Here is a 12,731-nt window from a genome sequence, read left to right as displayed (position 1 = left end):
TGTGAGTGAGCAGTACTGACTCCATTTTGAGACAGCCAAAAAGCCAAGGTGTCTTCACCCCCACCCCATCTCCAGCAGAGATGAGTCAAAAGCATGTAAAGCATTTCTGAATGTGAAGAAGTGATGTCTTATATACTCTTGAATAAAAGTGCTTGCCATTACCTTTTTAATAAATCATTCTAGTTCATATGTATTTAGAACTGATTAAAAATACTTAATGAGCAGTTTGAAATGGGGCCTACATTTCCCATCTGACCTGGGCCTATTACCAGCTTTGCCTGGCCCTGACTGTATTCAAAGATATTTACTCCCAGGTAAGTGTGCAATTTAGGACTATAGTCTAATTTGTGGAAGCAGATGAGGTAAGGACACCTATCCAGAGGGAATAGTGCTTAATTATCACCATTTATTGACCAGTTAGAATTTTTCTACACGGGGCTGTTAATTGGATGTTAATCCGTTGTATCTACTTTTGGTTTCGTCACAGGATTGAGATTCAAGCGCTACAAAAGGAATATTTTCTTAACTGTTTTTCTGCCACATAACCTCCAGATGGCACTGTGGTACTGTGGAAAAGCACAAAGACACGGAAGGAAATTGTGCTTTTTTTCCATTTCACAATTCAATGCCGCATTTTCCCTGCTCTAAAAAACCTCATTAGACACAGAAGCCAAACTGGAGGGTCAAGACATTGTCTAAAGAACCCGTAAACAACCGTGAGTAGGGAATGACAAGTGCATAATAAATGCCTTGTGTAGAAAAGCCCTTAGTTTTCTGTTGCTTGTGAAGAAGTATCAAGAGCAAGGAAAGGTGAAGTTCTTAAACTACCATGTAATACTAAACAAAAAGTCAAAGATATATATACAGTAGAACAATAGTATTTAATGTACATGAAAAAAGTTAAGATTAACAATAGTATTGCATTAAAAGTGCAATAGCATATTGCACAAAAACAAATGTCTAGCAAAAACAACGTAGAATAAAAAGGCCAAGCGCATTAACAAATGTCTAGCAAAAACAATGTAGAATATTCTATGTTGTTTTTGCTAGGCATTTGTTTTTTGTGAAATATGCTATTGCACTTTTAATGCAATACTATTGTTAATCTTAATTTTTTTCTTGTTCTACTGTATATATATCCTTGATTGTGAAGTAAACAGGTGTTGAAGGAGTAGAAGTACAAGACAGTATCCTTGGGATATCTTTTGTTGATTCCTGGAATGTGATCACATCACCTTCCTCTCAAGGCACTTGGGGGTCAATTTAATAGATATTTAATATATCAAGGTGTATCCAAACAGGTGTTTCCCCATCAAAAGAGATGTGCAGAAACATCACACCAGAACCAAAACTGGCACACATGTTCAATAAATAATGTACCCTTCCCTTCCAAGATGTTCTAAATCTACTGAAACTCCAAAATGTGTGCACACCGTGGCTATAACCACAGAGCATAAACATCTCTCACTGCAGTTCTAAAAAAAATCTGCTCCCTTGTGTATATTCTCAAGTTGCATGCTCTATTGAATTTCATTGGCACATGGTCTCTATCTACAATGAAACTATGGTCTGAAGCTACATGGGATCTGCTCGCGCATGAACAAATAGCAACTGCAAAGAGGAGGCACATGGTCCTTTCCATCTGCAGATTGCCAGACAGCAGAGAGGGGTGCATGGCAAGGAATCAGAAGCACAGAAGTGGCCACAGTAGTAACTGGGTGTCTGGAGCACCAAAGATTTCAGCTGGAAATCTGAAATATGGGATTGGAAGTAAAGAAAATAGAGGGATCTGGGTCACTTAGGAAAAAGCAAATGATTTTAAGTATTTATGTTTCTTTCATTCATTTTATAGGAACTTACATCTCCTCGCCTCATCAAAAGCCACCTCCCGTACCGTTTTTTGCCTTCAGACCTGCACAGTGGTGATTCCAAGGTAACAGTTAAACGAGCTTTGCAAGATTTGTATGTTTTGTGAAATAGAGTGTGGGAGGAAAAGAACCACTCAGCAAGATTAATTGTTTTCACGTTCTTAGGTAATATACATGGCTCGCAACCCCAAAGACCTGGTAGTGTCTTATTACCAGTTTCACCGTTCCCTACGGACCATGAGCTACAGAGGAACCTTTCAAGAGTTCTGTCGGAGGTTTATGAATGATAAGTGTAAGAAATGTTAAGCTTATATATAAGTTTTTAAATCTCTTTTCCATCTCTTATTAGCAACAGAGTATAAAATTGTGTTGCTGGTGATGCTTTTAAAGCCAAAGTTCAGATATGTATCTATAGGCAGGGGTCCCCAACCCCTGGGCCATGGACTGGGACCGGTCCGTGGCCTGTTAGGAACTGGGCTGCGCAGGTGAGCTGCTTTCACCCCCCACCCCAGTGTACCTGGGCGCAGGGCGCCATCTCACCTGCCCAGCTGAAGCAAAGCCAGGACGCTGGGAGTGGAGGTGGGGGCGGCTTCGGAACGGCCCGCCTGCCTGGAAGCCGCTCTGGGAGAGCGACTTCCGGGCGCACCGTTCTGAAGCCGCCAGCCCGCCCCAGCGTCCTGGCTTCGCTTTGGCTTCGCCCACCCAGCCGAAGCGAAGCCGGGATGCTGGAGGGCGGGGGGTCTTCCCAAAACCATCCCTCAACCACCACCACCCCCGGTCCGTGGAAAAATTGTCTTCCACAAAACCAGTCCCTGGTGCCAAAAAGGTTGGGGACCGCTGGTCTATAGGCATTAGTCTTCACCTAGTGGAGAAGCAGAGCTGGGATCTTGAGATGCTCTGTATCAACCTTCCCCGTTGTGGCATTACCCCACAGTTCTCTTCCCTTAGGTTTGTCTGGATTTGTATGTCTAGTGAGTGCAGAATGTTGGACTGAGTGGGTGGGGCTGATGATGCTGTGAAAGGAGGGGAGGAGTATAAATGGGGGAGTCTAGAGCGGGTGGTGGTTGGTTAGTTGGTTGGGAGTTGGGAGTGTCCGTTAGGATTGTCAGTGGTGTGGAGAGTGAAAGGAGATAAGATTTTAAGAGACTTAAGATGACTGTTTTTATTAAAACCAGTAGATTAAGCAGGTTAACTTGAATTTGAAGTAACTAAGATCTGTTAAACAAAAATAAACATTTTATTTTGTTTCGTCACCTCAAACCACGTGTCTGCTTGGCTTTATCACCTGCTCTACAGTTACTATCATAAACACCTTATATATATAACCTTCAGCTTATTACATACACAGTAAACCTTTTCAGATTCTAGCCTTTACCCTCTCATATGAGGGAAAGGTTGTGTTTTACCCTACCCTCAGGTTGTTCAAGTGGTGGCGCTTGGCTTGAGGAGGGTTTGTGTGTGACAAGGCCTGGTGTGTGAGGCCTGTGTCATGACAGCGTCCTTCAGATGTTTTTGACTACACCATTCCATCATTCTCAGCCAGCCTGGCCAATGAACTGTGTTTCTTTCCCCTCACAAAAAAAGGAGGGAGGGAGAAGAAAGGCTGATTAGTATATGTGGAAGAATTCTTCTTCTTCTTCTTCTTTTTCTTCTTCTTCTTCTTTTTCTTCTTCTTCTTCTTCTTCTTCTACTTCTTCTTCTTCTTCTTCTTCTTCTTCTTCTTCTTCTTCTTCTTCTTCTTCTTCTTCTTCTTCTTCTTCTTCTTCTTCTCCAAAGCAAGAACCATTCTGATTATGCTTATATTTAAAGACTGTACATGTGGCTTTCTCCAGTTTTAGTGTGTTTGGAACAACTCAACGATAGTTAGAAAGAAGGGCAACAAAATTCAATACACTTATTTTGAATTATTCCAGAGGAACTCTGAACAACCGTGATAATTTCCCTTGTGTATTTCCTGTCTCCACAGTAGGGTATGGTTCCTGGTTTGAGCACGTGCAGGAATTTTGGCAACATCATATGGACTCCAATGTACTCTTTCTCAAGTATGAAGATATGCACAAGGTAAGATCAGAGAGTTTATCCTGCCCACCCAACCCAATTGCCTATGGATTCCCCCCCCCTATTTCCTGTGAAGCAGACATGACCTCAGGAGCTGCTTCTTTGGTTAACTACACCAGATATCATTTGATGAAGCTTTATGTCTTGCAGTGATATTTATTTATATTTGTAAACTATCAGTTTCTGAAATGGAGCACGGTATTAAATTGTAAGGAAAAATAATAATCAAATGAACAAAAGAAAATAAATGATCGAAACAATATCTTTTCAGTGGTGGCAACATGTGTGGAATTCCCTCTCCAGAGTAACTTTGTTAAGTTTTAGATACCACGTAAAGATGTTCTAGTTTTTCCTTGCTTTTAACTGTACTTTTAGGCTGCACTCCTTTATATTTAATTTTGCTTTTATCTGCTGAGTTTGTCTTGCTACTCTTGCTGCTTCTGCTTCGGTTCAATTTCTATCCTCTGGTGTAATGATTATTTTATTTGTTTCATAGTCATTTTATTGGTTTTTAATATTGCACTTATGGATTTGCCTTAGGATTGGTTTATAAAAACAAATGTGCAATAAATAAAATGAACTTGATGTACAGTGCTTCACTTTAAGACACAGTTGGCAGTAAAGCAAAAGAGTAAAAAAAGCACATTTTACAAATACTGTTTGCTCTAACTCGCTCACACTGTGCAAATGGGCTGTTGTGCATGCAGCTGCCAACACAAAAAGGGCCCCATCCAGCAGGTTGAGCTGTGTGTACAGGGCCTGTCTCAGAATATTGGCAATGTCATCTATTATTTGTTTCAGGTGGAGTATTACTTTCAGTTCTTTGCTCCTCCTCCTCCCTTGCAAGCAGAGGGTCATTGTTATTGTCAGTGATGTGTCTGTGCATGGGGCATGGCCAACTTAATGGGGCTTTTCATTGGTAGGATCCACACATGTAGTGCCAATTTGTGGATATTCATGTGGTTCCTCTTGCAGCTAAGGGCGCCTAGATGAAAACAACAGAATGAAATTTAATAGGGATAAATGCCAAGGTCTACACCTAGTAAAAAGAAACCGAATGCACATACTACAAAGGAGAAGGATCTTGAAATTATTATAGATCACAAGCTGAATATGAGCCAACAGTGTGATGTGGCTGCAAAAAAAGCTAATGTTATTTTGGGCTGCATTAATAGAAGTATAGCTTCCAAATCACGTGAGGTACTGGTTCCTCTCTATTCGGCCCTGGTTAGGCCTCATCTAGAGTATTGCGTCCAGTTCTGGGCTCTACAATTCAATAAGGACGCAGACAAGCTGGAGCGTGTTCAGAGGAGGGCAACCAGGATGATCAGGGGTCTGGAAACAAAGCCCCATGAAGAGAGACTGAAAGAACTGGGCATGTTTAGCCTGGAGAAGAGAAGATTGAGGGGAGACATGATAGTACTCTTCAATTACTTAAAAGGTTTTCATACAGAAGAGGGCCAGGATCTCTTCTCAATCCTCCCAGAGTGCAGGACATGGAATCATGGGCTCAAGTTACAAGAAGCCAGATTCCAGCTGGACATCAGGAAAAACGTCCTGACTGTTAGAGCAGTATGACAATGGAACCAGTTACCTAGGGAGGTTGTGGGCTCTCCCACACTAGAGGCTTTCGAGAGGCAGCTGGACAACCATCTGTCAGGGATGCTTTGAGGTGGATTCCTGCATTGAGCAGGGGGTTGGACTCGATGGCCTTATAGGCCCCTTCCAACTCTACTATTCTATGATTCTATGGATTGGAACTTTTATATCTAGTTAGAGTTACATTATTTTCTTATATTGTTAGTAAGCAGATATTCTAAAATGTTCATGGCACTATGGCAAGAGACCTTAAATCTGATGTCTCCTGCTACTCAATCCTCTGAATTAGGACACAAAAAAATAATTCTGTAACATTGATTTGAAGCTGCTACTCTTAACAAAAGCTTTCATTGTTCCTTGCAGATGTAGCTTGTTATTTATACCTTTCCCTCTTTCTGCCTGTCACTTTGTCTGCATATGCATCTAATCTTTCCTCACAGGACCTTGCAACGATGGTCGAAAAACTGGCAAGGTTCTTGGGCATCTCTTACGACAAAGCACAGTTGGAAGCCATGATTGAACATTGTCACCAGCTCATTGACCAGTGCTGCAATGCAGAAGCCCTTCCCGTTGGCAGGGGTATGTATGTGACGCGCATTGCAAATATTTGTAAAAGCTGAAGAGAGGGATTATAAACCCCACGAGCCAGTTCCATGTTTAAACAACTGAACTGCCACTATTCTATCTAGTTTGGCCACCATGGGTATGTTTATTAGTTTTGCCCCACAAACGCGTGCGAAAGCTGTTTCTCCGAAATGATTATGTTATGACTGTGCATGGCACAAGTAATAATGGCTCTGTCTGTCCCACCTTCTTCATCTGTTTCCAGCCTAAGTTAACTGAAACGCTTCTTCTTCCTTCTGTCCAGTCCCAATTGTTCTTGTTGTTCCCGTGGCTCATTCCCCATTCATGCTGGGCTCTCTTTACTAACCCTGAAACATCCAAAACGAATCCCAGACGTGCGGCCCAGACATTTTCTCCTGCAGTATTTGATCAAACGTGCTGCGCTTGTTCACTGCCTGCTTTCTATCTACACATTTTCTTCCTTGTTATCATTTGTTTGTTTTGCTTTCTGGTATTTGTAAACATTTTCTCCCCCCCCCCACCAATTGCTACCCGAATGTCAAGATGTTTTTTCTTCCTGCTTTTTAAAAAATTTAGTTCTGTGATATAAAATTCTGTAGCCAATGTAATAATTTAATTATAGTAGTTCATAGCTATGTTTAATTTATCATCGGTTCCTTTTTGTTTATTATTTTGCTTTATGTTGGTTGTTTTTAATTTTTTCCCCCTTTTAGCTCATTGATCTTTACGCGGAAGATAACCCTCTGTTGCTGTGAAAACAGGCCATTGGTTAGCTCATGTTCCTTAACATTCGCTCCATGTCCCATCACAAATCACAGTTTCATGAATCAAATCATGGACCCAGGTGGGTGACTCTTTGACCAGCTATCCATGAACATGGCTAGAAAATGGGTGCCTGCAAAATAGAACAGTACTTAGCATTTATAGAGCATGTGTGATGCAAGTCAAATCCAAATGAGGAGATCGCGCCTCTCTAATGTGTACATATGTAGCCCGCTGAGGCTTGGAGTGGTTTTGCTTTTAGTTTACCAAGCTGGGAAGCAGGTAATGGAGTTGCACCAGAAAACAAGGTGAGAATGCAGGCCTGACACCAGCTATAACCAGACCCATGAACCCTCCAGAGCTTTTGTCCATTTGTGGCATGCATGGCTTAATGCATTTGAAATGCTCCAAAACCTGGCAACCATAATGTTATCTCAATTATGGTTGCCAGATTTCCAGAGGCTCAGACCCTTAGACGGGGGTAGAGGGTGGAGCCTAGGAGTAATGGTGCCTGGAAGATCAGGCGTGGAGCCTGGTGGGCAGGTGAGGATGGCACTTGGCTTGGGCATAGGGAGCTGTGCCTGCTGCCGTGTGACCATAGAATTTTAGAACATGAAGGGATATTGGAGGTCGTCCAGTTCAGCCACCTGCTCAGTGCAGGATCTACAACACCCCTGACAAGTGCATGTCAAGTCTGTGCTTCCAGTGAAAGAGAGCCCACCACCTCCAGAGAAGTTTGTTCCATTGTGGAACGTCCCTTACTATCAGGAAGCTTTTCTTAATGTTTAGCTAAAACCTCTTCTTGCGATTTCTACTCATTCATTCTGGTCCTGCCCTCAGGAGCAAAAGAGAACAATTCTGTTCTATCTTCTACATAGCATAACAATTTCCCCAACTATTGTTCGTGTGGCTTAGTTTCCAGACCCTTCACCGTCCTGGTCCTTCTTCTCTGGACAATGACCTTTGCCAATGACCTTTTAAAAACACAATGCTCAGAACATTGGACACAATACTCCAGTGCAGAACAGAATGGGACTATTACTTCTCATAATCCGGACACTATGCTTCTGTTAATGCAACCTCAGGTTGCTTCAGTTATTTTTAGCAGCCGCGTTGCACTGCTAGCTCGTTTCCAGCTTGTGATCTGCTAAGAGACCTACATACTATGTCCTTGGTGTTCCCATGATCTACTAAGCTAGTAACACTATCAAAAAGGGAAACACGGTGGGTCTGGCACGACTTATTCCTGGCTCTTAGTGATCAGTGCTTTCTTTTCTAGATCCTCACAGACAGACTGCTTAATGCTTTGTTGTAGCGTTTCCCTGGTATCGGGCTGCAGCTCTCCACCCTTTCCCTCTGTTTGAAGAAAGGGATAACGTTTGCCTAAAGTCTTCCAGCATTTCGTCTGTTCTTCAAGAATTTTCAAGGAATGTAGATAGCGAATCCGAAATGTTTGCAAGCTACTTTAGTGCTCTGGGATGTAATTCTTCAGGCCCCAGAGACTTGAACTCATTCCAAATAGTTTCCTCACCATCTCCTTACCTATCATTTGTTCTACTACTCTCAGATTGAACATGATTCCCTTTGTGGGAGAAGACAGGGGCAAAATAGTTCTACCTTTTCTCTGACACCACTTCCATCTTTCCCAAGCAGTGGACCTACGCTTTTTGTTCTTCTTGCTCCAAGCATAACCAGAGAAACCCCTTTAGTGGTTTTTTGCATCTGTGAGCCTCGGTTCATTCTGGGGTTTAGCTTTCCTCACAGGTTTGGGCAATTCTGTTGTACTCATTCTTGGTTATACACCCCTCCTTCAGTTTCCTCTACATGTCCTTCTGAAGTCTCAGCTCATTAGAGTGCTCCCTGTTCAGCCACTTTGGCCTCTTTAGATGTTTCCTGCTGTCCTTCTCATGGGAACACTTCATAATTGTGTCTTCAGTATTTCACTTATCAGAATTTTTCATCTCTCATGGTCTCTTTTCTCCTTCAGAATTTCCAGCATGGGATACTACACAGTGTTCTCTGAGCTGTTTCAAACAGCACCCGCAGTCCGTGGCACGTGTCCAACTATGCATAGTTTCACAACCTTTGCTGTCCTGAATTCCACTATGGCACAATCACTTTTCCCCAAGGATTCCGGCCACTTTGATTTCAGCATCCAGTTTTTCCCTGTCGGTCAGGATTAAGTCCAGGGTCCTGTTTCTTTTTTCTTCCACCTTCTAAGAGATGAAACTGCCAGCAAGACAAGGCAAGAAAGTATTGGACATTCATTCATTCATAGCAGAGTTAGACTTCCAGCAGATGTTAGGGTATTTGAATGGCTTGCCTCTGTGTAGGTTTTGGCTACTATTGCTCACCTCTGTGAACGTTTTGTTGTCTGTTTTGGGAAAGCATCATCCAGGTCTGCCAGTTGGCTAGGCAGTCTGTAGTATACTGCCACAACAATATCACATTTGTTTCTCTCTCCTTCTATCCTTACCCAGATGCTTTCAACAGGTCTTCTATTCTCAGATTCATGGATTTTCCTGCAGGTGTCGACCCTGATGGACATGGTGAGGCAGAGTGAATGGGAAAATCTCTCAAGCCAAGCAGAAAATAACCCCCCCCCTTGATTCTTGTCCACTCCTTCCCATGGATACCCTGAGAAGGAGGCTACCCTAATCTCAACATTATTATTATTATTTTTACAAAAATAATAGTCCAGCTTTATTATCTCCATAGTGCAGATGGGGAAAACGTAGCAATGGTGGCTTGCCTGGGGCCACAAAGATTTGAAGGTTGAGTTGAGATTTGAATCAGGGACTTCCTGACTCATGCTCTTAGCCACAGAGCTATGCCACCTCTTCATCAGTGAGAGTACTGTTAATTCATAAGGTCAGATAATGTGCTGCTAAGAGATTACTAGAGAGGACTGGAAATAACAGACTCACTCATATATATTTTTCAGACAAAGGCCACACATTAGAAAGCTCCTGTGTGCTTTCTTCAAGGGCTTGATGCAGCCAACCAGTCTTTTGAGTTTAAGTCTTGCAACAGTTGTCTGATAACAAATGATTTTTCATTGAGGACTAGAATGTAATTTCTTGGTATATATTCATTCACTCTAGCATCTCAGAATGAAAGGGAGTGTAGGGCATAAATAGACAGGGGTTGGTTCGGTCCCCACAGTTCCCACTGGGCTCCAAGTAAAGAGATTTTCAACCTGGAACACAGTTGTGGGGTGGAGGCAAATTGTCCCTCTTCCTAAACACCGAGGCGCAAATTTTAGTGGTAGCCCTTAATGTACCCCCTTATTTTCTCTTACTTAATAAAGCAGTTGGGGACAGCATTGCAGTCTGGGCCAAAACCACCTGCTACCTCCAACAGCCTCCACTGACTTGGGTCCCCTGGAGAGAGCACAATGTGTCTCTTTGTGCAGAGTGCCAGAGACATACTGCATTCCCAGGGCTACCGGCAATGCAGGCCTTCTCTGCAGATCCATTTTGCCTCATAGAACATTAGGCCAGGGACAGGCAACATGGCACCTGTTGGCACTAGTGCACCTTTGGACACCTTTCTTAGCATTCATCGAGATGTCCTACCAGTCCTACTTTTTTTTTCCTCTTTATATTAAATAACAGCATTTCTTATTGGCAGCTGGGATCGCTTCAGAGAAAAGTGAGGGCCCCTAGCTGTTCCGATCTTCTTTTCCCATGATGCACCTGGGCCATATGTGGGGCTCAGAGACATTCTTAGGAAATGAAGATGAGAGGTGACTGCAGGCAATGCTTTCATCTGCAGTGCGCCCGTTGTGTGGTGGTGCCCGGGACAGTTTAATTGCCCAATGTTCCCATGGGCCCCAAAAGATTACTGACTCCTCCGTTAGGCAGTTTGCAATTATATTACTCTATCAAGATTACAGTGGCTGAGGGATAGACCAGCAATTTGTGGGGGATTCTGCAGTACTTTACAGGTTGAGACATGTCATTTTTACTTAACAGATCCTGTTAGATCATGTCAACAATTATCAGCCTAAATTGTAGGTTTGTTTTCCTCTTTCCCTTTCTCTATTTCAGGACGAGTTGGGCTATGGAAAGACATCTTCACTGTCTCCATGAATGAGAAATTTGATTTAGTTTACAAACAGAAGATGGGAAAGTGTGACCTCACGTTTGACTTTTATTTATAAAGAAAAGCAAAAAAATGCATGTCTACAATATCAAGATCCTAGCTAGAAGTGCTTTCTGCATTCATTTATTACTTGCTGGACACAACACAGTACCTATCACATGTATCAATATTTTTTAAAAAACTGAAAAGAAAGGGCACCATGCATTGGGAAGTGAACGTAAGAAGAGTCCTGCTGGTTTGGACCAGAGGTCCACCTAGTTCAGCATTCTCCTTGCAAGGATGGTCAGCCAGATGCCTTTGGAAAGCTGACAAGGAAGTTTAAAAAAAGGAACGGAGTTTCTCTGATGGCCTCCAGCGGTATTTATGGAGGCTGCATTTCACTATCCTGGTTGATAGGTACTGATAGACTTATATTCCATGAATTTGTCTAATCCAGCCTTCCCCAACCTGGGACCCTCTAGGTGTTTTGGAGTGCAATGCCCATCATTTCCAGCCTAGACAGCATCAGGTTAGGGAAGGCTAGTCTAATCCCTTAGAAAAGCCATCTAAACCTAGTGGCTATCACACATCATAGGTTAGTTATGCAGAAGTACTTTTCCCCCCCCCCCCCCGTTCCCCTTGTGAACATAATGCCATTCCGTTTCATTGGGTGACTGTGAATTCTAGAGTTATGAGAGAGAGAGAGAGAGAGAGATTCTTTCAGTCTATTCCCATTTATAATTCATATAAACCTCTCTCCTATCCCTTCTTAAGACTGATCCTATGCGGGTTTACCCAGAGGGAAGTCCCAATCGATTCAATGGGACTTCCTCCCAGGTAGGTGGGCATAAGATTGCAGGTGTGAAGCACAATCCTGTGGGTGCTTATTCAGAAGTATGTTCTGCTGAGCTGAATGGGGCAAATGCACTAGTGAGTGTTCAGCCTTAGTCATTTTCTCCCGAAACTCAAAAGCCCCAAACCCTGTAGCCTTTCCTCATAGGGAAGGTGCTCCAGCCCTTATTTGCTGTACAATTGCACAGCTCCCATTCATTTCAATGGGGCATATGCAGTAGAACTTCCCAATGTGTTGTGCCCAAACCAGAATCTAAGCAAACCATAGAAAATATAACTATCCTTGACCCTGTCCTTCCTCTGTGAACAAAAACATGCTAACATATATATTAAGAGTCTTTCGCTGCTATGGAATGCATTATATACTTGTAAAGTATGTATTAAATATGCAGTTAGGGATAAATGCCTTTCCAGAGCCACTTTATTTATTTTAAATGCTTTACAGAAGCTTTTCAGTGGAAATCTAAACATATTTCTGTGCACCAGACACAAGTTCATTTCAGAGGGGCATGAGTAACAAGCTGAACTGATGTGCTATAACTTATCTCAGGGGGTTACCTGTCATTATCACTTTTATCACTTAGAAAACAAGGACACAGTGATTTTATTGGATAAATGAAGGGAGTTCCTTCCAGTTTCTCAGATTTATTTATTTATTTATTCCTTTTTTATACCGCCCAATAGCTGAAGCTCCCTGGGCGGTTCACAAAAATTAAACCTGTATTACTTGCATGACTCCTGAGAGAACAATATTCACTGGGATTTTTTTTCAAGAGGTGGTGTTGATATGGCTCAAAAATCCAGATTATTAACCTAGGGAGCAGTAGCTGGAGACTTCTATGCTAAATCTAGCCTTCGTCCAGCTACCAAAAGAAGAGTGTGGAGAAATGGCATTTGTGGCAGCAGGGGTTGAAGTTTTGG

At 42.5% G+C, this 12,731-nt stretch overlaps 1 protein-coding gene across 2 annotated transcripts in view; it reads left to right on the top strand.

Moving 5' to 3' along the window:
- SULT4A1 (sulfotransferase family 4A member 1) overlaps positions 1-11,150 on the top strand; it is a 32,296-nt gene extending 21,146 nt beyond the window's left edge. Inside the window, exons 3-8 of one of the 2 annotated variants that reach the window (XR_010025796.1) lie at positions 1,853-1,933; positions 2,034-2,160; positions 3,835-3,929; positions 5,966-6,104; positions 6,824-6,954; positions 10,925-11,003. Coding sequence is in view for 1 of the 2 variants with exons in the window: in XM_063133333.1 (XP_062989403.1) it covers positions 1,853-1,933; positions 2,034-2,160; positions 3,835-3,929; positions 5,966-6,104; positions 9,353-9,421; positions 10,925-11,037 (624 nt within the window). In the remaining variant the exon portion in view is untranslated. Of the gene's footprint in view, positions 1-1,852; positions 1,934-2,033; positions 2,161-3,834; positions 3,930-5,965; positions 6,105-6,823; positions 6,955-9,352; positions 9,422-10,924 lie in introns of both variants that reach the window. The other variant, XM_063133333.1, reaches the window with a different exon arrangement.
- Positions 11,151-12,731: the final 1,581 nt, after the last annotated feature.

This window comes from Elgaria multicarinata, chromosome 9 (assembly GCF_023053635.1).
Source record: "Elgaria multicarinata webbii isolate HBS135686 ecotype San Diego chromosome 9, rElgMul1.1.pri, whole genome shotgun sequence".
Taxonomy (NCBI): Eukaryota; Metazoa; Chordata; class Lepidosauria; order Squamata; family Anguidae; genus Elgaria; species Elgaria multicarinata.
This window is presented reverse-complemented; position numbering and strand designations above follow the sequence as displayed.